General features: G+C 29.3%; 1 protein-coding gene across 1 annotated transcript in view; it reads left to right on the top strand.

The window, feature by feature from the left end:
- The window catches only part of LOC129949649 (sialin), a 48,747-nt gene that overhangs the window by 17,359 nt on the left and 7,281 nt on the right, over window positions 1–24,107 (top strand). The window contains exons 3-5 of the mRNA XM_056061232.1: window positions 14,226–14,666; window positions 16,239–16,322; window positions 16,417–16,503. Coding sequence (XP_055917207.1) covers window positions 14,226–14,666; window positions 16,239–16,322; window positions 16,417–16,503 — 612 coding nt within the window. The remainder of the gene's footprint in view (window positions 1–14,225; window positions 14,667–16,238; window positions 16,323–16,416; window positions 16,504–24,107) is intronic.

Here is a 24,107-nt window from a genome sequence, read left to right as displayed (position 1 = left end):
TCGTTCAACACATCCACAAAAAAAAAAGAATCCTCCTCACCCTCTAATTATGGACCGATTGCACTTCTCTCATTTTTTCCGAGGTAATGCAAACGTTGATAAATTATAGGCTCAAGAAATATCTCGGAGATCGAAAGCTAATTTATGACCGGCAGTATGGCTTTATCAGCGATAGGGCCTCTCGTGATCTCATGGTTCATCGCACCTAATAGTGAAGCAAATATTTGCATTGTTATGGAGAAATTAATATTATACATAAATAGTGACTTACAACTCTCAACCATTCCTGTGTGCGAGTAATGTTGTCAAGAATGGAATGGAATGGAATGGTTTAAATGCCGAATCCAAACGGCTGATTTGAGAAAGCACTTTTTCATGACAAGAGTTAGGTTAGGTTATGGTGGCTGTCCAAGATGGAAACGGACACGCTTAGCCCAGTTTAATGGCCCATTGTGATACCACATGAATCTTGAGGCTTCCCGCTAAGCCCAATGGAACCAACTTGAGTCCCTTACGAAACGTGAGAGGCTGATTATACCGATATGATTTAGATCGTTTGGATCGTTAAAGAAGAATTCTCCTAGGTAATTCTTGCGTTTTCGAGCTAAAGCAGGGCATGTGGAGAGAAGATGAAGAACCGTTTCTTCCTCTTCCTCGTCCATACAGCTTCTGTAAAAGTCATTTGAGAATACGCCTAGTCTCGTGGCGTGCTTTCCTATTAAACAGTGTCCGGTTATGACAAATATTATCGAGCTTATATGCGATCTGCTTAGAGAGAGCAAGCACCTTGAACATTTTAAATCCAGTGTTGGCCAGATGTTTTTTGTGACTTGACACGTGGTGATGTTGTTCCACCTGGTGCCTGCCTTCCTCACAGCGTCTTGCATTAGCAGCAGTTTACAAGTAGCGATTGGTATGCCAGTACTTGCCAAGCGTGGTAGCATGGGCTGTACTGCACCGTTCCTGGCGAGTTCATCTGCCTTACAGTTGGCTGGAATGTCTCTATGGCCCGGCACCCAGCAAAGGTGAAAGATCTGGTAGGTATAGAAATCTGGAAGTTTCTGTCGAATTGTAGTTGGGGGATGGTGTAGTCTGTGTGCTTTGAAATTGATTCTAAGTACCTTTTAATTACGGAGTGGATAATGTTGTTGTTAGTCCACTGCGACGAAGCTTTCAGGCAAACAGCAGAGCTTGCAGCTATTTGTTTGCTAAATATGTCAAGAGGTGTAAGGTAGAGCAAGGTGTCCAGTGCCGCAGATGGGGTCGTGCGAAGCTATCCGCTTATACATAGGCAGGCTGAACGTTTGACTTTATTTAGCTTATCCTTGGCAAGAGTTACTCTTGGAGAATTTGTCAATTTCTCGCAAGAGACAGTACCCGTGAAAAGACTTTAGATATCATTGGCAGGGATCGAACCCTAGAACTCTGGCATGACAGTGCAACGCACTAACCATCATGCCACGGGTACTGCAGAGAAATTAATATTATAGCACTTAATATTTCAAAAGTATTTGGTAGGGTTTAGCATCAGGCTCTCTTATAAAAAATGAGTGCCTTTAGTTTTCATGAATACATCCTTCACTGCATTGGTATTTACCTTTTGAATTGTTAAATATGAGTCTGAAAACCACAAAATTACAAAGTTAAAAATATGGTGTACTCCAGGGCTCAGTTCTGTCTGCAACACTTTTTAAAATTTTTATTAATGATCTTCCCTCCGCAACTTTTAATATTAATATTCTTGTTCAGACTAACATCCTTCTTCTTTGAATATAGAATTTTTACAACAAAATACATATAATAAGCTCATTAAATCGTGACCTAAATGATGAATAAAATCTGCATGAAATTTAATGCTGTCTTGTATCGTTAAACCTTTGTTTCGTAGTGGTTTCACTGTGGAACCACAAAATTGATACTTTTTTGACATGTACTTAGAGGTTTCATGACGAAACCCAAATCTTTTTATGCATCACGTAATTGGCACCTTCGAAAACAAAGGCTAAGAGCGGTATATGACCCCTTTGTATCATCAACCACGTCTTGTGAAACGACTACATACGCGATGTTGTCAAAAATGCCGCGAGATGTACACTCCAATGCTTAAGACTTCACTTCCATTTCTGAGCTGGTGCTTCTGGAACTTACTTAAGCCTCTTGGACAGTATTGAACGCAGAATATTTTAATTTGTTGGTGATAATATCATCATTGGTTAATTTACGTTGTTTGAAGAAAGTCGCAAAGTTTCTTATATCACCCCTCTTTACGGTTATTTGAACGGTATATTCTCTAGAGAAGTAGTCAACTGCATTCCTCCCCTAAAACAATTCAAAGTAATGCTCACACGGTCGTATTGCTAAGTACAGAGATTAGTTCTTTAGCCGTACTACGCAAATGTTGAAAAATGTTGGACATTTTTAAACCGTGCGCTAAAACCTCCTTTCATACTCTTTCTCCCTCACTCTGTGTAAGGTGAGTTTATTATAAAAAAATGACAGTCCAAATGCCTTTGACAGTTCAACAAATCCAACTTTTACAGGTCGATAAATTTAAATTTTGTTGGATATTGGTGGAGTAGCTAGTCCATGTTTCTATCACCCAATTTTATCCTTGAACTTATTTTAAAGAATTAGTAATTCAGAAAAAAAATGTTGAATTCAAATTTTTAAGTGCCACTAATTAGTTTATTTACCCTATAAAATGCCTATTGGCACTTTGGATGATGATAATACTATTTTTATTTTTACTTTTTCACTTTACTTGTTAAAAGTATTGAGATAGTGGTCATAATGTATATACACAAAAAGTAAGGAACTTGTATTCTGTGCACAAACATTGGACAGGCAGTATAATACACAAACGAAACAAACGAAGTTATAAGTTATAAGGTGTATCTGTATAAGATGCGGAATGAGGCGAGCCCCCTTTTTTCCATTATTTGTTTTTATTTGTGTTTTGCGTCATATGCTTCATGCAAGATGTCTGAAAGAAAAAAAAACACTCAAATAAACAATAATATTATATTAATTGCAATATAAATATTTTTCCTATTATTGTTTTGTTTAAATATTCTATAGACTCTCAAACATTGGGATTTTTGCTCTTATCAGAAATTTTATTGGAATTCGGACTTTGGGTTGATTTTGCTTTATATGAGTGTTTTGTTGGTTTTTCTATTTGTCTATAAGAAACCATAGACGAGTATAGTGACTTAACAAAAATTCCCAAAGACTGTTACCTACTTAATTTTTTAATCAAAAAACTCAGGTCAAAGTCATTGTTTGACCCTACGATTTCTTAAAACAGATTTTTAATTATGTTTTTTTTTTTTTCAAAGCCACAGCGCAATCATTTTTTGCAAAAAAGTTCCCAGGAAGTGAACCTCTTGTTTGAACTTTTTACATATTTGGGAAAATTAGGTTTGTCATAAAATGTGAAGCATGCGTTATTACAGACCTCAAGCTACTGATAAGAAGACTGCAATCTTTACACAAAAAAAGCACTGAACTTTTTACAAGATGATATCACTTTTGATGTTAATAATTGGCAGTACATTTTTTAATAAAGTAGAGATCTTGTTTTAAAAAAATGTGAAGTTTTATTGATTGGATAGATAAAATCAAGCCGAATCAAACAAAAGACTTTAGCGTGTCGTATTTGGGCTTTAAAACACCATCAAGCTTGAAATAAGATTTGCTACTAATTAATTGATTTAGGATAAATCCATTTCTTTAAGAGGCTTTATTTTGATAATGTAGGGAAGAGTATTTTTTAGGAGAAATAAATTAACTACAGGTCCGCAACGCCAAACAAAATAGTTACCTTCAATAAATCAATTGTGACACGAGCTGTGTGACATGTTGCGCCACCATTTTATTTAAACCACAACTCCTGTTGTTTAAATAATAAACGAAAAAGTCAGTAATGGTAACTCTAAAGCTGTCACCATTGACTATTCATAACTACAGTGGTCGGCATAACTATTTCGATAGAGTGAATATTTTGTTATTTGATATTTAAAAGATTTTTTTGCCAAAACTGAAAAAGGAATTGGATCTTAGGCAAAAAATTGATAGTTTGATGGCACAGTTATTTTATTATAATAAGATTAATTAGTGAATAAAAAATAAAGATCTCTTTTTGTTATGGCATAATTATTTTGACAGTTCTATTTTAACTTAAAAAAAATACAATTTGTAGAACTTAAAACTAAATTATGATAAATTAGTAGAAAATGTAGCCTCCTTTAGCATCTATGACTTTTTGAACTGATTCTACAAGTTTCTGGAGATTTTTTTCCCAAAGAATTTTAACATCAAAAATAGTCTCATCCCTCCTGCGAATAAACGATGAATTCCTCTTTCCTTTTATATAAGCCCATACATTTTCTATGACATTTAAGTCAGGGCTTCGGGGTGGCCAGTTGAAGGTTTTCAACCCAATGTCATTCAGAAACTTGATGATCATTTTGCTTCTGTGGCAAGGGACAATATCTTGAAAAATGAAAGAGTTTCCAGTAAGTATATAGCCAGATGGAAATGCGCTCTTATTTAACACATCTAAATATTTGCTTTGGTTCATGGAGCCATCATAGGTCCACATTACCACTTGCAGAAATGCATCTCCAAAACATTGCTGATCCACCACCATGGAACATGGTCTGGAGCAAACTTTGTATGCATTTCTTTCCGCATTCGAACAGATTTCTGTTTAGGTGATCCATGAAACTCAAAGGAACTTTCATCAGTCCATAAAACTTTGTTCCAGAAGCTAAGAGGCTTATTTACATATTCCCTTGCGAATTTCAATCTTTTTAATTTTTTCTTAGGAGTTATAAATGGTATCTTTCTTACGGTATACGTCCCAAAATTATATTCTTTGAGATGTCTGCGAATTATTCTTTCACTAACTGAAATTTTTTGGAGGGATTTTATTTCAAGCTCCAAGCTTTTAGGGGTTAATGCAGGATTTTTGGTGAATTCTCTCAAATGTGTCTGTCTTCTTTGTACATTTTGTACAGAATTCGTTCTTTAATGTTTATTTATTTGGTAGTGAATGTTTTGTCTTAATAAATTTAGTTCTCTTCATATTTGTTTAATAGACACGCCGGAATTAAATCTTGCGACAATAGATGCTCTAACCTCAATACTTAGTTCTGCCGTTTTGCACAAATCAAAGCCTAAATGAATTCAACTTTTTGATATTTGCTTTAATTTTTTGTAAAAAAAATTATTTTAACTTACCAAGCATACAGTAGAACTTCCGTCAAATTAGTTTTGTCACTCAGAAAATAGCACTTTTAATACAAAAAGAGCAGCCTTGCAGCAGAACACCATCCAAATGACTGAGTTTGACCATCACGTGACCATTATAACACACTTATTAACTTGTTATCGATTTGCTCTCTTCAAACTTTAACCGTTATAAATTATTATCACAAGGGCGAGAGATGTACATCTGTCAAAATAGTTATGCCGACCACTGTATGCTAATCGAAAATAAAAATATATTACTTGAAAGCTGACAAAATGGCCGCCAGTAAAAAAAGTGTTGCGAACTTTAAGTTATATACCTGTAAAAAAAACACGCTTTAAAATGTAAAGATTAAGGTATGTAATTAAGTATGGAAATATATTATCAAAATGTCCGCCATGAATATGGTTGCTACACCATATCCTTTTCACAATCACTAATCACAAAATCGCGATATATAGTCCTTGGAAGTCTTGACCGTGGAAACTGTGACAGTAAAATGTCCACTTATTTTAAAATATAGTGGTAGTATGACTAGAAATGGCGTAGTGTTCAATCGTCAAAAGATGACAGCTTCAAAATAACGAAATATACTTAACGAAACATCAATTCTTTGTGTATATATATTTTCCAACTTTTTCTGGTTTCTTCTATGTTGAAATCTTTCTTGAATATTTGTATATGTAAAGCTGACATCACTTCCGTGATTAAACAAAATTATGACATTATATATCGGCAAAGACTTCCACACGAAACACTTAAATTGAGTAATTAAAGTGTTAATACAACTTTTAATGGCACATTATCCAGTTTTTTTTCTTTTTCTTAAGAAAACTATCAAATATCTTATTGAATTAGATCAGAATACATTTTGTTTGTTTTTATTTGAACAATCGAATGGAAAAACTTTCCTCCATTTCCATCATCGATTACGATATTTTTATTTACAAAATGAGATTGATTCTAAAAATAAATTATACATTTCAAGATTGAATATTTTCCAATCGTAAGATGGTTATGTCATTTTGTAACCATTTATTTCCATTTGAAAAGTCTTAAAGCAAAAACTATGCAGGACTCGCATAATATGCACGTACAACGTCATTTAAAATCCTCCTCTTAGAGCCATGTACACTGTTATTAGTTCAATGACATCTCACTATGCCATTAATAACTTTATTAGTTTCACAATATTCTGTCTCGCCGTTACGTCGTCGGTCGTCGTAGTCGTTGTCGCCATTCTCATTACATTCATTGTAACGAACAGGTATGTTAGCACAAAGGAGTGGCATCTCTAAATAAAACCCAACAAATGAAGGAATTTCATTGTGTATACCGCATTCTTAATGATAATGTAATGTAATTAAACTAAATTGACGTAATGTCAATGATTAAAGTTAGCTATTTCTTTTTTTTTTTTGACATGTGTCATTTACAGTTTTCTAATAAAATATTTATTTGCTTGCACACAATGCCGTGAATGACATTGCGTAGATGTATACAAAGAAAAGCGCGAAAAAATTCACCCACGAAATTGACAGTCCGTAGCGTAATATAACGTACGTAACGTCCATGACCTCAATTAAAATTATACGTATCAATATAAACAAAATTGGAAGAATATTAAGGCCTTTTTTGTGCTTTTTTTTTGGCTTTAATTTGGCAAAACAACAAATTTTCTTTGTTCATATATTTTTGTTTGAATGAATGAACGGATGGGTGGGCTTTAATTAGGTGCTTGACCGGAATATATCTCGTGTTAATGAGCAATCAATATTGACTTTATAATGTGTCTGGTGGTTCACGTTGCTATCACGCGATTGTATTTTGTAGACTTAGTGGAACTAATGATGAGTCTTGTTCGATATACGGAAACGTTTATACTCGTATTATGTAGCTTCTAATATGTTTATGCCATATGTTAAATGAGTTCTTTATAAATTACGTATTTATGTTACTGTTTTTATAGGCACTATTGTCAAGTTAGAGAATGCCGTAATAAATAGTTCTAAATAATTGGTACTCCAGTTCCGGTGTCTAAAGTTAGACAGCGACCACAAAGAAAAGGCTATGTTAATTGGTTTGACGTGAAATAGTTGCCATAATGATAAGAATTCTGCTTTTCCAAATGTCAAACTCAAATGAAAAGTTATCAGATCTTATCTAAATCTTCAGAAATAACGGTACTTTTTAGAAAATTCTAAGAACGTACAAATAAAGCTTTACACCAAATTTCAATTTTATTTGAATATTGGCTTCTAATTTTTCTATTCTAAGGGACTAAAGGAAATAATCTTAAGAATGTTTCATAGCCAATTGGCAACAAAAAATGAATAATGACATCGCTTCTTATTGACAGCTTTGACAGTTAAAAGAAAATCCTAGCTATTAAATTTGAAAATAATCCTTCCTAGCAATACATTGCATACAAGTTTATAAAAAAGAATGTTAAACTTGTCCATGTATTCATTTTATATTTTTTTTCTTATAAGAGTAACCATTTTGTCACCATTTTGTTCTGTCACTTTTAAAGTTGTAATTTTTTGACATTTGGCGATTATAAAAAGAAAACGATGTCTGTTGTTGGCGGGGAGTTTTTGTTAAAAGACTTTTTGTTGACAGATCCTGTGTCTATCACTTTCTATTTTTGACGAAGAGATTTTGTGAAAAGTCAACAATAGAAAGTGACATATACAGGAGCGTTCAGTAAAAGCTTTCGTTTTTTTTCTCAAAGATACCAAAATCTCCATATTGACTATTTTCTGACGTTGGCATTTCAACAAATAACTCAAAAGTAATGCAAATTAAGTTTAAAAAAAGTATTATTCATGATTTTAAATCGAATTTGTAAATGAAAGGTCGTTGTTGAACCAAAAAAAGATGTGCTAACTAATAAGTTATCTGTGAAAATTAGCACATTTAAATAATTTTAAAGTTCTGTTTGTTTATTTGTATTTTTGTTTAGTATAAGATTTTCTTATGAAAAAAATATTTTTGAATCTGGTGACTATATTCTAATTCAAAAGAAGAGCGCACTTAAGAAGTTTTTTTTTAAGATCGTCTTGAAAAAGCATTATAAATGAAAAATAAATCAAAAATTGTTATTCAAAGAGGAATAAAATAAGACTAGTTGGTGTTAATCATTAAACAGAATTAAAAAACAAACTTGAATTTCAAGATTTTTTTTTATTTTTTCTTAAAAGTTTCGGTAAACAAGCTCTATCAAATATACTAAATAATTTAATCAGTGGTGTGACCAAATAATTGACCCTGAACTTTTGAATATATTGAAGTCTGCTTAAAATATTCAAATCAAACAAATTTCAATAATTCTTATAGACAGTACATTAGACTTTGAACTTTTATTAAAAAATTAAGTACATTTGTGTATATGGCTACAATATCAAATTTTTAATTTATTTACTTTTTTTCTTTTTTTTAATTTTATGTCAGAAACTTGTGTTATGGGGATTTTTGAAATTAAATTTTGACATTTTGAACTGTTGTTTATTGTTTATTTTATAAATTGAATCTTTGAAGTGACTAATTGTTTAGTTTAAACTTCGCAGATTTAATTGATTCCTGGTAATTTTGTATCCCTAGTTAATTTATGTAAAAAATAATGTAGGTAAACAAAATGACTAATTTCAATTTTGTTTAAATTTAAAAATTAAGTTGTTTTTGAAATAAACTCGTATCCCATTTGTTTGATTTTGGAGCCATCTTGACTATTTTTATGAGCTTACCACCTAAAACTAGATCTTATTGACGTCAAATTAAAGTAACATTTAACTTGAAAAAAAATGTATTGAGTTTAAAATTAGCTCAATAAAACTTTTATTTACAAAGAAGTGATATCAGAAAGTGTATATACATTTAAAAAAATTAAATATGCCAAAAGTTCTAGATCTGTTTTGTACACCTTGTGGAAATATTTGGCAGTTGCTAATATTTTACTTAAAAATATTTACTTTCCAATTTGAAAGACTGATAAGGGACATATAAAAGTATGCCAAGTTTTTTTTCTTAATATTTTAATCAACAGTTTTATTAATAAAGTAAACAATCATTTTTGCGAATTAGGAAACGATAAGGTATCATGACCTTAAACTTTTATTTATTTTTTGAATTTTTGTTAAATAATTGGATATTTTATATTTCAAAAATTCCTGAGAACAGATTAACGGATGAGGAGGATACAAATTTTAACACAACTCAATAATTATTCTCACCTAGCAATAAAATTAGCCTTGTATTAATTTTCTTTCTTTATGAATTGTATGGTACAGAAATCTCGAGAAATCGAATCGCACATTTCTGACAGCAAAAGTCAGAAAAAAGTATAAGAAATTTGTGTTTATATTTCTAAAAATACAGGAATATAAACTGACCAAATAAGAACCATTGTTGTTGTAATGCTTCACATTTAATTGAAAGCTGTCAATTTGTATGGAATTGCCAGCACATATCTTTTTAAAATTTTTTGAGACTTCTCTTTAAAATTAAACTGACTCCATTTTGTATCTGTCAATTTCTATGGAGTTGCCAGCACATATCTTTTTAAAACTTTTTGAAACTTCTCTTTAAAATTAAATTGACTCCATTTTGTTTCAATTTTTTATAAAGCACACTTTTCTTTTTTGTTAGATTGTTGTTCTTTAACTACTTAATAAAAATGGTGCCAAAATAGTTTGATATTTCTTAAGTTTAAACGTATCCTCACAAATTCAATAGAATACTAGGTATTTGTCAATATTGTTTTTTTTTTTACTTTTAGACGTATGGAACAATGAAATAAAAGTTTTCTTTTCTCATTTTTAACGAATGCGGTAGAGCTGTCAAATTTTCAGCTAAAAGTTTTCTAAAAATTCTTAGCACAAAGATCTGCAGATTTGATCTTAAATCGAAATTTAATCAAATTATTTTTCCTCGTGGAATCCAAAACTAGAGAAAATTTGTATTTTGACAGATCTAAATCAAGAATAAAAGTGCCTTTGCGTACGTTCATTGAATATGGAACTCATTTAGAAAAAAATCAAATCAATTTTATAGTCAACGGTTAATAGAATCTTGTTGTCATGTACTTTTTACATGTGTCACAACCGGAAAGCACCTTAATAATAATGAATAATATACACAATTATTAATGTATTTATTTTGCATTTGTAAAACAAACATAGTTTGTGGTTAACCTAAATGATTTCTATTTATTAACCTGAAAAACAATAACTTGAAAGATACTCGTATACTTTAACGCACTTGTCGCATAAACTTCACGTAAATTTATTTCCGTGGTACACCATATCACATATCATTTTAAAAATACAATTTAATTTGATATTGAAAGTTGATATTATCAAGATTTAATCGGCTTTATTTCTTTGATATGCAGTTCTATTTTAATCCTAACTTTTTACTTCATTCACTTGCAATGATATATATAAAAGAATGTTTGATTTTTAACTTGAAAGTAATGACAGCTGAGAGCTGTCAACTTTTATTTAAAGGAAAGCTGAAAACCAAATGTCTACTATTTCTTCGGTTTTTCAATTATTGCCAAATTATCGTTTTTGCTTAAATGTTATTTTAGGATTTCGTTAGTTAAATTTGAAAAGGAATTTTTTAAATCTTCGAAAAGTATTATTATTTTTTTTATTGAAATTCGAGTTGGCCAGAACGAACTGTCATATTTTGTGGATAAAGAAATCTCATATGTTAATTTTGTTCAAGTTTTTTAATGGTGGTTTTCATTGGGTGCGTTCATTATTGTAGTCATGATTCAAAAGCTGGTCAATCCGGAACTTTCATATTAATGACAAATGTAAACATTTATTTTTTGAGAACTTTAAATAATCTTTTTAAAATTAAATAATATCAAAAATAAAATATGATATGATCGAATTATATTTACAATATTTAAATGCTGATCGATTTTTTTTTTATTTTAAGTTTTTGTATTTTTACCGAGCAGCTGATTATGAAACGTTAAAATCATTGTGTACTAACTTTTTGTCTACAATTTTGTACACTTAGTCGGAAATTTCAACTTATTTTAAAGTTGCGTGTAGCCAATCAGAATGATTTGACTGAGTAGGCACTAACTTAGTGATTTCGTCCATTAAAAGTCTGAAAAAAATACTAATAGATCACTCAAAATTGATTTTGAAGTATATGTTTACTTTTGTGTTTCGAAAAATTGTAATGAATTTTAATCAATTTACATTCAGAAGCATACGATTTTATTAATTTGTTTAGAAGCAGAACTGTCACATTATTTTATTGCTTTGAAATATTAAAATGTTTGTAGGGCGTATTCTAGTACATTTTAACGAAAATTAATTAAATAAATTAGTACTTTTTTGTACTAAAACCATATGTGTTTTTTTTGTTATATTGGAGAATTAAATTCTTTCTCATTTTAACTAAGCTAATATTATTTTTATCTGGATTATTTAATAAAATGTAAATACGAAAAATTCAAAAGGTGTGTCTTTAGAATTCATTTAACAATGCAAAATAAGTTAGCTGATATTTTTGGCAGATGTTCAAAAATTTGTCTTTATAAACTAAACATTTATACAATATTCACAAAGAAAACAAAACAATACATATATGGAGGAGGAAAAATTGTCAAAAGAATTTATTTTTATTGGCCTTCAAATCAAGCACGCGCCATTTTTATGTATATTCTCGTTGTAGAAAAAGTAAGGGTCAGTGTCAGAAAAAAAACTTAATGTTTGTTACTATGGATAAACAAATGTATCTATGGATATGGATCTAATTAAACGCACACGCAAAACTGGCAAAATATATTTTTAGTTTTTCTTATGTTTGATGTCTTTTTTGTTGTTCTTATTTCGATAACAGGAAGTATGTTTGAAATATCTTGAGATATTTCACTGAAACATGTGATTTAAGTTAGGGTGGTTTATGTTATTAGACAATATTGAACTCTTATGAAACTGTTATTATTTTCTTTGTCAGAACTCTGGCTTCTAAGATTTCACAAATTTTGTTTGTCAAAATCTAGAAGATTCTTTTTTAAGTTCACAATTTTGAAAAGTGTTCAATTCGATAATCCTGTTTAAATTCACATTAGAATATTTTGAATCGAACAAGTCTCTTAAAAGTCTAAAAAGTCAAAATAAGAAGTAGTTTGTCAAAATAAGTAAGTAACATGTCAAAACTCTGTCTTCTTTCAAAACTATCAAATTTCCAAAATTTGTTTGGTGAAAAATCTTTTAATTGCTTTTTTAGTTCGAAAAGTTTGAACATCTTTAATTCGATGATCACGTTTTATTTTTCATATCAAATCAAACAAGTCTTTTAAAGAAGACTAAAACGTCAAAATAAGAACTACCCTAATGTGTTTAGATAGCGTAATATAATAAAAGTGGGTGGAAGAACTTGAATATATGACTATTTTTAGAACTATCAACGCAAATCAAAAAATAGGTTTACGTCAAATTTACAAATGTGTAAGTGACTGCAGACAATTCAGAAAATATTTAAGAAATTGACATACAAAAATTGTAAGTGTTTTTAAACTTCTGGTATTTTAACTAATATAGAAGGAATTTAAATGTTTTCTTTGATGAGATTAAAAAGTCTTTTAGTATGTTTAAAAAAGTTTTTCAATACACGCTATTTGACAACAAAAACTGTGACATTAATAAAAATGAATCGATACATGCTTCATCCTTTGACATTTGGTAGATTAAAAATTATGACATTCCTTAAAATGGATCGATTCTAGCTTGAAAAAACTATTTTGTAAATAAATTTCAAACAAAAAATTGTATTCTTCGATTTCTGACAGCAAAAGTGAAAAATTCGTACATACTAGAAAAATGAACTGAATGAACTTTTCATCTCAGCCAAATGTTCATTTCGTTATATTTATTGAATAGCGAGTTATTTTATAAGTTTAAACTCGCTAGAATTTGTTTGGTCACGTGGTTTAATGAGAATGTTTTAAAATGTTATTCATTTTTTGAGCTTTAATTTCATGTTTGTTTTTATTTTTACAACACACAAATTAAGGCATATTTACATAGAACTTAATTATTTTGTCGTGAACTAAATCTAGTTTGTTAACACAATTTGATTTCCATAAAATCCTCACTACTGTTAATTAAATGTCATTTTTAGTACATCATGAGTAATGTCATTAATTATACCGAAAATGGGAATTTTCTGATACGTGTAATCAAGGTATAATTATGTGCGAAAAATTTCCATTTAGGAACGCACAATGATGTTGAACTGTCAAATAAAAAACATAAACCGGTCTTATTTAAAATGTATTGCAAACAATATATGTGCAATTATTTTGACATCAATTTTGTTAAACAATAAAACAAAGTACATTTGATTTATCTATAAAAACCTCAAGTTTTATTGAAGTTTAAAACTATATCTAGTCGTAAAATGTATAAATGTCATTGATACAACCGAGCTGTCAAATGAGAGCGTTAAGAAATATTTCTAAACCACACTTATAAACACTCGTATCTCTTATAACAACTTTAGCTTCATATACGTCTATAAAAGCGGTTTTAAATTTCTACAAACATTCGTATCTACATAAATGTGCACGCGTCAACCTTCGATTGGATAAAAAAACAAACATTTACACGAATAAATAATAATTTAATGAATGAATCAAACTGTCAAATGATTGTCAGAGCTGTCACGACAATAAGAATTTGATCATGAAAAATAATTCTAAATGACTGCGCCCACAACAATTGAGTTATGTTGATTGTTTTGTTTATTAGATATTTATTTTATTTTATGTACAAAAACTAAACGGATGTTATGCACTTATTGAAGAACTCAATACAAATTTCAAGTTCATCACACAAACTTGCTGAGAAGATGTTTTATGCTATTTCTATCTTTTCCAATTGATTTTTTTAAAGATAAAAACTAAATAATTTATTAACTTTAATTAATCTTTCTCTTTCAGATTTGGTATCATGTCGTCAAGTACTGAATATTATGACAATGTTCGGCTTTATGCTGAACTATGCCTTGAGAGTGAATCTCACCATAGCCATAGTGGCAATGGTAAAAACCAATACCACAAACACCATTGGAGTAATCCTTAATGGCAATAGTACTACAAATCTGACAACACCATCATCAAATGTCAGTCCAGCAGGTGAAGTGGAAGATGAAAAATTCGCTTGGGACTCGTACCAGCAGAACTTTGTTCTGGGCAGTTTCTTTTGGGGTTATATTTTGACAGAATTGCCCGGTGGTCGATTAGCTGAATTGATTGGTGGTCGAAGGGTATTCGGACACTCGATGTTATGGGCGTCTCTATTGACCTTATTTACACCGATGGCAGCTCACTTTGATTATGTGGCTTTGATTGTTGTCAGAGTTGTTCTGGGCTTTATGTTGGGTAGGTTGTTTAACATATAAAAGGGTGTTTTTTAGAGATGTGGAACTTTAAAATAGAATGAAACAGAGATGATTGTTTCAAATTGACATACAATTTATTTGATTTTAAAGACAAGCGACTTCACCTATTTCCACAAAAAAAAAGTCAAGTGGCGTTGAATCGCACAATGTTGGAAGCAAATTCATGGATCCTTAACTTTACGTTACTGTGTATTTACTAAACGTTTCCTAAATAATTTTGACATTAGATGCGTGACATGTCGCACCACCATCTTTTTGAAACCAAAGCTACTGAACAACATGGTTCTTTAATTGATGAACAAAAAAGTCAGAAAAAGCACATCAGTTTTTGTGGATGTAACGGCGTCTTAATATACACTTGGGGATCACTCCAAAAAAGTCAGTTTTGATTATTGTCATGTGATTGAAATTTAACCAAAAGCGAAATTTATTGCTCATAAGCATTGAATTTTTGAAATGTCAAACAGAACTAAAAATAAGTCAGTTTTGTTTATTGACTTGTGATTGACATTCAACCAAAAGCAAACTTAATCGCTCATAAGCATTGAATTTTTGAAATGTCAAATAGAACTAAAAATAAGTCAGTTTTGTTTATTGACTTGTGATTGACATTCAACCACAAGCAAACTTCATCGCTCATAAGCATTGAATTTTTGAAATTTCAAACAGAACTAAAAATAAGTCAGTTTTGTTTATTGACTTGTGATTGACATTCAACCAACAGCAAACTTCATCGCTCATAAGCATTGAATTTTTGAAATGTCAAACAGAACCAAAAAGAAGTCAGTTTTATTTATTGACATTCAACCAAAAGCAAACTTCATTGCTCATCTTTTTACCATCTTTTTGAAACCAAAGCTACTGAATATAATGGTTGTTTCATTGATAAACGAAAAAGTCAGAAAAAGCACATCAGTTTTCGTGGATGTAACGGCGTCTTAATATACACTTGGGGATTATGGTCACTCCAAATAAGTCAGTTTTGATTATTGACATGTGATTGAAATTTAACCAAAAGCGAACTTCATCGCTCATAAGCATTGAATTTTTAAAATGTCAAACAGAACTAAAAATAAATCATTTGAAAATTACAAAAATGACCGATATTTTGAAATGTCAAACAGAACTAAAAATAAGTCAGTTTTGTTTATTGACTTGTGATTGACATTCAACCAAAAGCAAACTTAATCGCTCAAAAGCATTGAATTTTTGAAATGTCAAACAGAACTAAAAAGAAGTCAGTTTTGTTTATTGACTTGTGATTGACATTCAACCAAAAGCAAATTTCATCGATCATAAGCATTGAATTTTTGAAATATCAAACAGAACTAAAAATAAATCATTTGACAGTTACAAAAATGACCGACATTTTAAAATGTCGAACAGAACTAAAAATAAATTACTTGACAACTAAAAAAAATGTGCCGCCATTCATAACAGTGTTGCCAACTTATAGTTCTATATCTCTAAAAAAAGAACGCCCGTTTAATTGAAACATGAATCATGATTGTGATTGAAATAAAATTTAACTCTTGATTATTTTAATTTTAAGGTGCGTCATGGCCAGCAATTCACCCAGTTGCAGCAGTGTGGATTCCCCCACTAGATCGTTCCAAATTCATGTCAAACATGATGGGTGAGTTAATCTAACTGATTTGGCTTATAGCAAAATTGTATCTCATGAATATTGAAATTTTAAATTCTGTTTTTGTTTCCTCCTTTTTTTTTAGCTTCATCCCTTGGTGCTGCAATTACTATGCCAATTTGTGGATTCTTTATTTCATCATTTGGCTGGGCTAGTGTATTTTATTTAACCGGTAAGACTTGAAGCTTATTACATTTAATTTGTTTATAACGAGAGTTTCTGAGAATCAAATTAAATACCAATGGTTTAGATTTGCAAACCAAGCGTGAACGATTCAGATTCAGAGAGTCACTATAATTAATTTGATTTCATAGAGAAGTGCACTTATGGCACTCGTGTCCGCCTTGTTAGTTTCAATCTCAAGTCTTTTGTAAAAGTGAGTCATTGTAAGCTAATTGTAAGGCCATTGATTATGCATATGTAGTTAGATGATAGATATTTATTTACATATGTATATAGTTTTTTGTTTATGAATGAAAATATTGAAATTATTTTTTATTTCAATATGATAGCGAATTTGTGTCAGCTATTAATAAAACGCGTTTTAATGTTAAACCTAGACACATGCATCATTTTATTTCATCATCTGGACTTTGAGAACTTAGTTCAAAGATTCTATCTGAAATGGAAGTTTGATTCATTTATGCGTAATATTGTTGGAAGGCTTATAAGAAGAACGCATTTTAAAGTCGCAATTATACCACATTACTTTATAGTCTTGGCATTATCATTATCGAAGAATTAATGATTTGTTGTTAAACACAAAAAAGAGGCATACAGAAGTTTGTCAAGAAATATGCCAATTACAAGGTTCTGAGAAATTTAATACGTTTTTATTTTTTTTGTATACGTTACGTAAAATTGAAACTTAAGAATAAGAGCAAAGTTTTGAAGTTGGTAAAGAAAAAGTGCGGTGATTGTTTTTCCAAAGAATTTTAATGATTGATTTATTTTTAGACGAAATATCAGTTTCTAACTAAGCAAAAAATTGGCATGCTAACATTTTTTTGAGTTATTTTTTAAATTATAAAAGACAAAGACGCTGAGATGTAAGCTACACTGATAATTTTCGATTAGTGTCCATTTTTCGATATTTTGAAAAGTTTTACAAAATATTAATAGCAACATTTCCTGAAGATAATTTAGTAAAAAACTATTTCTAAACAGTTTTTAGTTGTTGATAAAATAAGTTTGATTTCAATATCTGCTTCCTAGGTTTTTTTTGTCGAAAACCAAATTTTTAACTTCCCATAGGAAGTTATTGTAATGGTTCCGATTTGTCAAATTGAAAATTTTGACATTTCTCGACGTTTCAAGGTCCCTACAGTCGAAACACTAAATATTTATTTCATCTCCAAAACAATTTTTTACAACGAAGAATAATGATTTTGACATCTGATAAAATTTTGAGCAAAATCGAATTGACAGTTTTTTTTTATAAAAAATAAAAATCTAAAAAAACATTACTAAGACTTGGTAAAAATTGAATATCGATTAAAATATCCTTTCAAAAACTTGAAATTTAGGCTTTAAACTTATTTTATCTTATAAGAAATATTGTTTTCAACATTCTAAAAAATGTTGAGAAAAATCGAATTGACAGTTTTTTTTACAAAAAATAAAAACCTTAAAAAAATTAATAAAAGTTGGTAAAAATTGATTTTCGGCTCAAAAATCTTTTCAAAACTTTGAGATATTGGCTTTAATTTACTTTTATCGTACATTCAGTAAAATTTTTAAAAAAATCGAATTGACACTTTTTTTTACAAAAAATTAAAAACCGGAAAATAAATTAACAAAAGTTGATAACAAATTATTTCCGACTCAAATATCTTTTCGAAAATTTGAGATAATAGCTTCTAAACAATTTTTACTTTTAAGAAATATTATTTTCAACATTAAGACATATTAAAAATTGATTTTCGACTCAAATATCTTTTCAAAACTTGGAGATATTGGATTTATTTTCCTTTTATCTACCAAAAAATATTGTTGTCAACATTGAGTAAAATTTTAAGCATAATCGAATTAACAGTTTTTTTTACAAAAAATAAAAACCTAAAAAAAAATGTATAACAGTTAGTAAAAATGGGTTTTCGACTCAAATATCTTTTCAAAAATTGTAGATATTGGCTTTAAACTACTTTTATCTTTCAAAAAATATTGTTGTTAACATTCGATAAAATTTTGAAAAAAATCGAATAGTCAGTTTTTTTTATAAAAAACAAAACTCTAAAAAAAAAACAATACTAAAACTTGGTAAAAATTTACTTCGACTCAAATAGCTTTTAAAAAATTAAAAATATTGCCTTCAAACTTATTTTATTTCACAGAAAATATTGTTTTCGATATGTAGTAATTTTTATATAAAAATTCAACAATCCGTTTTTTTTTTCACGGAAAATTGGTAAAAATTGATACGAGTACATATAGACAAACTTTAAGACAAATCGACAGACAGGATGGAAAGTTATCAATGTGGGTCGCATTCCAGCCTCTTTTTTTAATTGATTCTTTTTAAGGTCTGTGTTTCTTTTTAAAAAAATGCTGCTTACTCGTATATATTTTTTTTAAACTAAGATATTTTAACAACAATATTTAGAAGAAGAAAATTAGAAAAATATTGAAGTAATACTTTAATTTCTTCTCGATATATTCGAGTTGAACATCAGTTTCTTACCAATTTTTGTATGTTTTTATTTTTTTTATAAAAAAACTATCTTTTTGAATTTTGTTTAAATTTTACCATAGATAAAAGTTATTTGTAGTCGAGATCTCTCGTTCTTGAGATATAGACCACAAAAAAAGTATCCAGAACGTACGGGCGTATGAAAGTACGAATCCAGAAATAATTGGCATATCGATGGAAATTTGTACAAGTGACAAAAAGTCCCAAAAAATCCCCCATGTGCATAAAAAGTTATTGGAGGTTTTTTGTCGAAAATGTCCGTACTAAGGTTGTAACGCTTAAACGGTAAATGATACAAGAAAAGGTTTGTATTTAAACGTTGTAGATTAAACGATGATGTTACATCGAAGGTTTATTTTACGAGCAATAGTTTAGCAAAGCCGTTGACAAAATATCCCACAGACTTATACTCTTGAAGCTTTCTTCTTATCTAGAAAGCTGCTTCAGTAGCTCTCGGTCTTACCTTTTACTTGCTACCCTGGCTTACCACAAGGTTGCCACTTTGGCCCTCTACTTTTAATCCTCACAATTATTGATATTGAACAGATTTATAAATATCTAATGACACAAAATTTTTCAAGTCCATGACGTCGCGTGGATGCATGATTCTTACCTTATTCAACTAGATCTCGACAGTTTCTCAGTTTGGTCTAAAAAAATTACTTAGACTTAAATTTAAACAAATGTCAGTCAATTACCTTTTCACAAAATCGAGTAAGAATTTCACGCCGTCACTTTCTCCATCTAAATTTGCAAAATCATATGAATGATAAAGTACTTAAAGCGGATTCACCGATCGGTTTTCTAAGACGTTGGTCAAAATAATCAAACTCCTACGTTACACGATCTCCCTACAACACCTTTGTCAGTCCCCTTTTTAAATATACGCTTCTTAACTAAGGCCTCCCTACGAAGGCATACATATTTGAAAGAATTGAAAGTGTTGCAAGGCGTTTTCTTTGATTTGCCCTTGAAGGCGTAAACCTTGGCAGAATCCCCTGGTCCTTCCACCATATCAATACCGCCTTAAATTAGTTAAGTGTCAGATATCTTGTTCGTCCACAGTCTGTTATATAAGCCTATCAATCAAGACCAAGATTAATAAATTATTAAGCATTAGCCTAAAATTCTGTTGGTGATTATGGCCTCTTCATAATATAGAAAATAGTTAGTATGGTACAGTTAAGGGCCTTGCACATGAGAACGAACAACGAACAAACGAGATTTTACACATTTCAAAAAGTCAATTTCAAACAAAAACACATTCAAATTATATGAAAACCAATTGACACTTATGTTAGGATAATAAAATTTGCATTTTGTTATCTAAAACAAAAACATTTTGTAAAAACAAATTGGTAGTAACGAATTGCAGTGTGGTTGCTACGAACTGTCAAACTCTTCACGCGTTCCACATACCATCCACACTGCAATGAATAAATTGTTCGCGCTGAACTTAACCTCAAAATTATACCACTCTGGTTTTGACTGTTATTATAAAATGACAATTCGTCGCTGTTTGCGCATAGAAACAAAAGCTCATGTGAAAGAAAAGTCAAAATATGCGTAAATCCACAGTTCGCAGCTCGTAGCTCATGTGCAAGATGCTTTAGGCGTATATGGACTTTTTTAAATGTTATTATTTATATTCATTTAACATTAAAATGTTAGACGTGTGATCGATTTTACTTTATATAATTTAATGACAGAGATTTTAACTTAGTACCAAATTTTGTTAAGTTTCAGTCTGACCAAAATGCACATAATAACACATTTTTATGAAATATCAAAGTTCCTTGAAAAAGTTTATTTATTTTTTTTGGCAAATGTCATCAATGTTAACAAAAACTTCATAAATTTACTAAAATATTTAAAAAAACTAAAATTTTATATTTCAATAATACCCTTTTCTGCTAATGTTGCAAAAACGGTTATGACTTACGCCAAGTTACAGACCAAATAATTTTTGACATTCATTACGTTACGTTGGATTTAAATATGAAATGAAAGTTTAATAAAACTGGCACAAAACCAAAACTAAGTTATTCTCTTTGTGAGGAAAATTTCCCAAAAAAATGGGAATAGATAAAATACTGAAATGATAATTCTAAAATCACGAATTGATTTGAATCAATTAATACAAAAATAAAATAGATTGGATTTCAAACAATTTACCTGGGAATTTTTGTTTTAATATTTACATTACTTGGCAAATTTATACACATACTCTTTGTATTTATCATTTGAAGATTAGATTATGATATAATTGTTTAAAATCTTTTTATTGACCGTCAACTTTTAGTGTTTCCGTCAATAGAAGACTTAAAGGAAATATTATGAATTGAAATGACGTTTAAAGAAATGATAAATTATATCTCCTAAATTTTTTAATTGATATCTTATCTTAAACAAAATATCAATAAATGGCAAATTTTAGATTTCGTTTCCTAGAAAATCAATCAGAAGCAGAAGCACTTATAAATTTCAAAAGGTTTAAATTTGCCTAACTTAATTATTTTTATATACTTTTGCAGTGGAACTGAAAAGTTTGAAATGAAAGTCGCTGAACAATATTCAAAAATATGACATTATCAGATTTCTATCAATTCAACAATTTATTTCTAAAAAAAGCAGTGTAAGGAGCTAAGGCCAATTGTCCTCTTCTTCAAACTCAGTTTCGATTGAAATATCAAGATCTTGTGGGACAAATCCACCATACTTAAAACAATTTTTGATAGTTGTCATAGACACCCTCTCCCAAGCTCTGGATATCAGTAGAATGGCATCCAACAAACTCATTTTTTTTTGGGCTTTGAATCATCTTAGCAAAGCTTCATCTATGTCGGGATGTTGACTGTATCGAACTTTTTTAACTTCCCATAGGAAGTTATTGTAATGGGTCCGATTTGTCAAATTGAAAATTTTGACATTTCTCGACGTTTCAAGGTCCCGAGAGTCGAAATAAAAGATTTTTAGAAAGATGTCTGTGCGTGCGTGTGTACGTACGTTCGTACGTCCGTACGTCCGTACTCAAGAAAATTGCGTGGGTTGTTTTTTAGCATAGCAGTTTGAAAAAAGGTGCAAATTTTGGTTAACCCTAAATATCTTACGAACCAAAAATGCTAGAAACTTGAATTTAATTTTATATAATATATTGTAACGTGATACCAAACAGGTATATTTTTTGAAAAAAATCTATCTAACGGTTTTTGTTATAAATCAATAAAACTGAAAAAAAAGTTGCGCAAAGTTGATTTTCGACTCAAATATCTTTTCAAAAATTCGAGATAATAGCTTCTTATTAATTTTTTCTTATAAGAAATATTGTTTTCAACATTAGGACACATTTTGAGAAAAATCGAATTGACAGTTTTTTTACAAAAAATAAAAACCTAAAAAAAAAATGTATAAAAGTTGGTAAAAATTGATTTTCGACTCAAATATCTCTTCAAAAATTTTGAATATCTACTTCAAACTAATTTTATCTTATAAGAAATATTGTTTTTAACATTCAATCAAATTTTGAAAAAAATCGAATTGTCAGTCTTTTTACAAAAAATAAAACTCTACAAAAAAAATACTAAAACTTGGTAAAAATTTACATTCGACTCAAATAGCTTTTCAAAAATTAAAAATATTGGCTTCAAACTTATTTAATTTCACAGAAAATATTGTTTTGGATATATAGTAATTTTTATATAAAAATCCAACAGTCCGTTTGTTCATAAAAAATAAAATCTACAAAAAATAGTACGCACATTTGGTAAAAATTGAACTTTTAAGCAAGACAAATCGACAGGTGGGATCTGAAGTTATCAGTGTGGGTCGCATCCCAGCCTCTTTTTTTATGAAAAAAACCGATTGTTAGATTAAAAAAAAAAAATGCTGAATATCGAAAACAATATTTTTTGTGAAATAGAAAAAGCTGGAAAACAATATTTTGAATTTTTGAAAAGCAATTTGAGTCGAAAGTAAATTTTTACCAACTTTCATTGTTTAGGTTTTTATTTTTTGTAAAAAAGCTGTCTATTCGATTTTTCTCAAAATTTGTCCAAATGTTAACAACAATATTTTTTATAAGTAAAAATTAGTTGAAAGCCAATATCTCAATTTTTTTAAAAGATAATTGAGTCCAAATTCAATTTTTACTAACTTTTGTTAAATTTTCTTTAAAATTTTTATTTTTTGTAAAAAAAATAAAAATTTGATTTTTCTCAAAATTTGTCCAAATGTTAACAACAATATTTTTTATAAGTACAAATTAGTTGAAAGCCAATATCTCAAATTTTTGAAAAGATATTTAAGTCCAAACTAAATTTTGACCAACTTTTGTTAAATTTTCTTTTAAGTTTTTATTTTTTGTAAAAAAAAACTGTCAATTCGATTTTTTTAAAAATTTTACAGAATTTTAAAAACAATATTTATTTTTTATAAGCTAAAATTAGTTGGAAGCCATAATCTCAAATTTTTGAAAACATATTTGAGTCGAAAATCAATTTTTACCAACTTTTGTTAAATTTTTTTAGGTTTTTATTTTTTTGTAAAAAAAACTGTCAATTCGATCTTTTTCAAAATTTTACTAAATGTTAACAATAATATTTTTTGAAAGATAACAGTAGTTGAAAGCCAATATCTACAATTTTTGAAAATACATTTGAGTCGAAAATTAATTTTTACCAACTTTTATAAATTTTTTTTAGGTTTTTATTTTTTGTAAAAAAATTGTCAATTCGATTTTTCTCAACATTTTTCAGGATGTCAAAAACAATATTTCTTATAAGATAAATAAGCTTGAAGCCTAAATTTCAAGTTTTTGAAAAGATATTTGAATCGATATTCAATTTTTACGAACTTTGAGTAATGTTTTTTTAGATTTTTATTTTTAATAAAAAAACTGTCAATTCGATTTTACTCAAAATTTTATCAAATGTCAAAAACATTATTCTTCGTTGCACAAAATTGTTTTGGAGATGAAATTATATTTTAGTCGTAAAATTTTGGAGGTGACAATTTTTTTTTCAGTTTTTTTGATTTATAAAAAAAATTTGTTTGATTTATAAAAAAAACCGTTAAATGGATTTTTTTCC

The sequence above is a fragment of the Eupeodes corollae genome, chromosome 3 (genome assembly GCF_945859685.1).
Source record: "Eupeodes corollae chromosome 3, idEupCoro1.1, whole genome shotgun sequence".
In the NCBI taxonomy this organism is placed as follows: Eukaryota; Metazoa; Arthropoda; class Insecta; order Diptera; family Syrphidae; genus Eupeodes; species Eupeodes corollae.
Note: the sequence above shows the minus strand (reverse complement) of the source record. Positions and strands in the feature narration are given on the sequence as shown.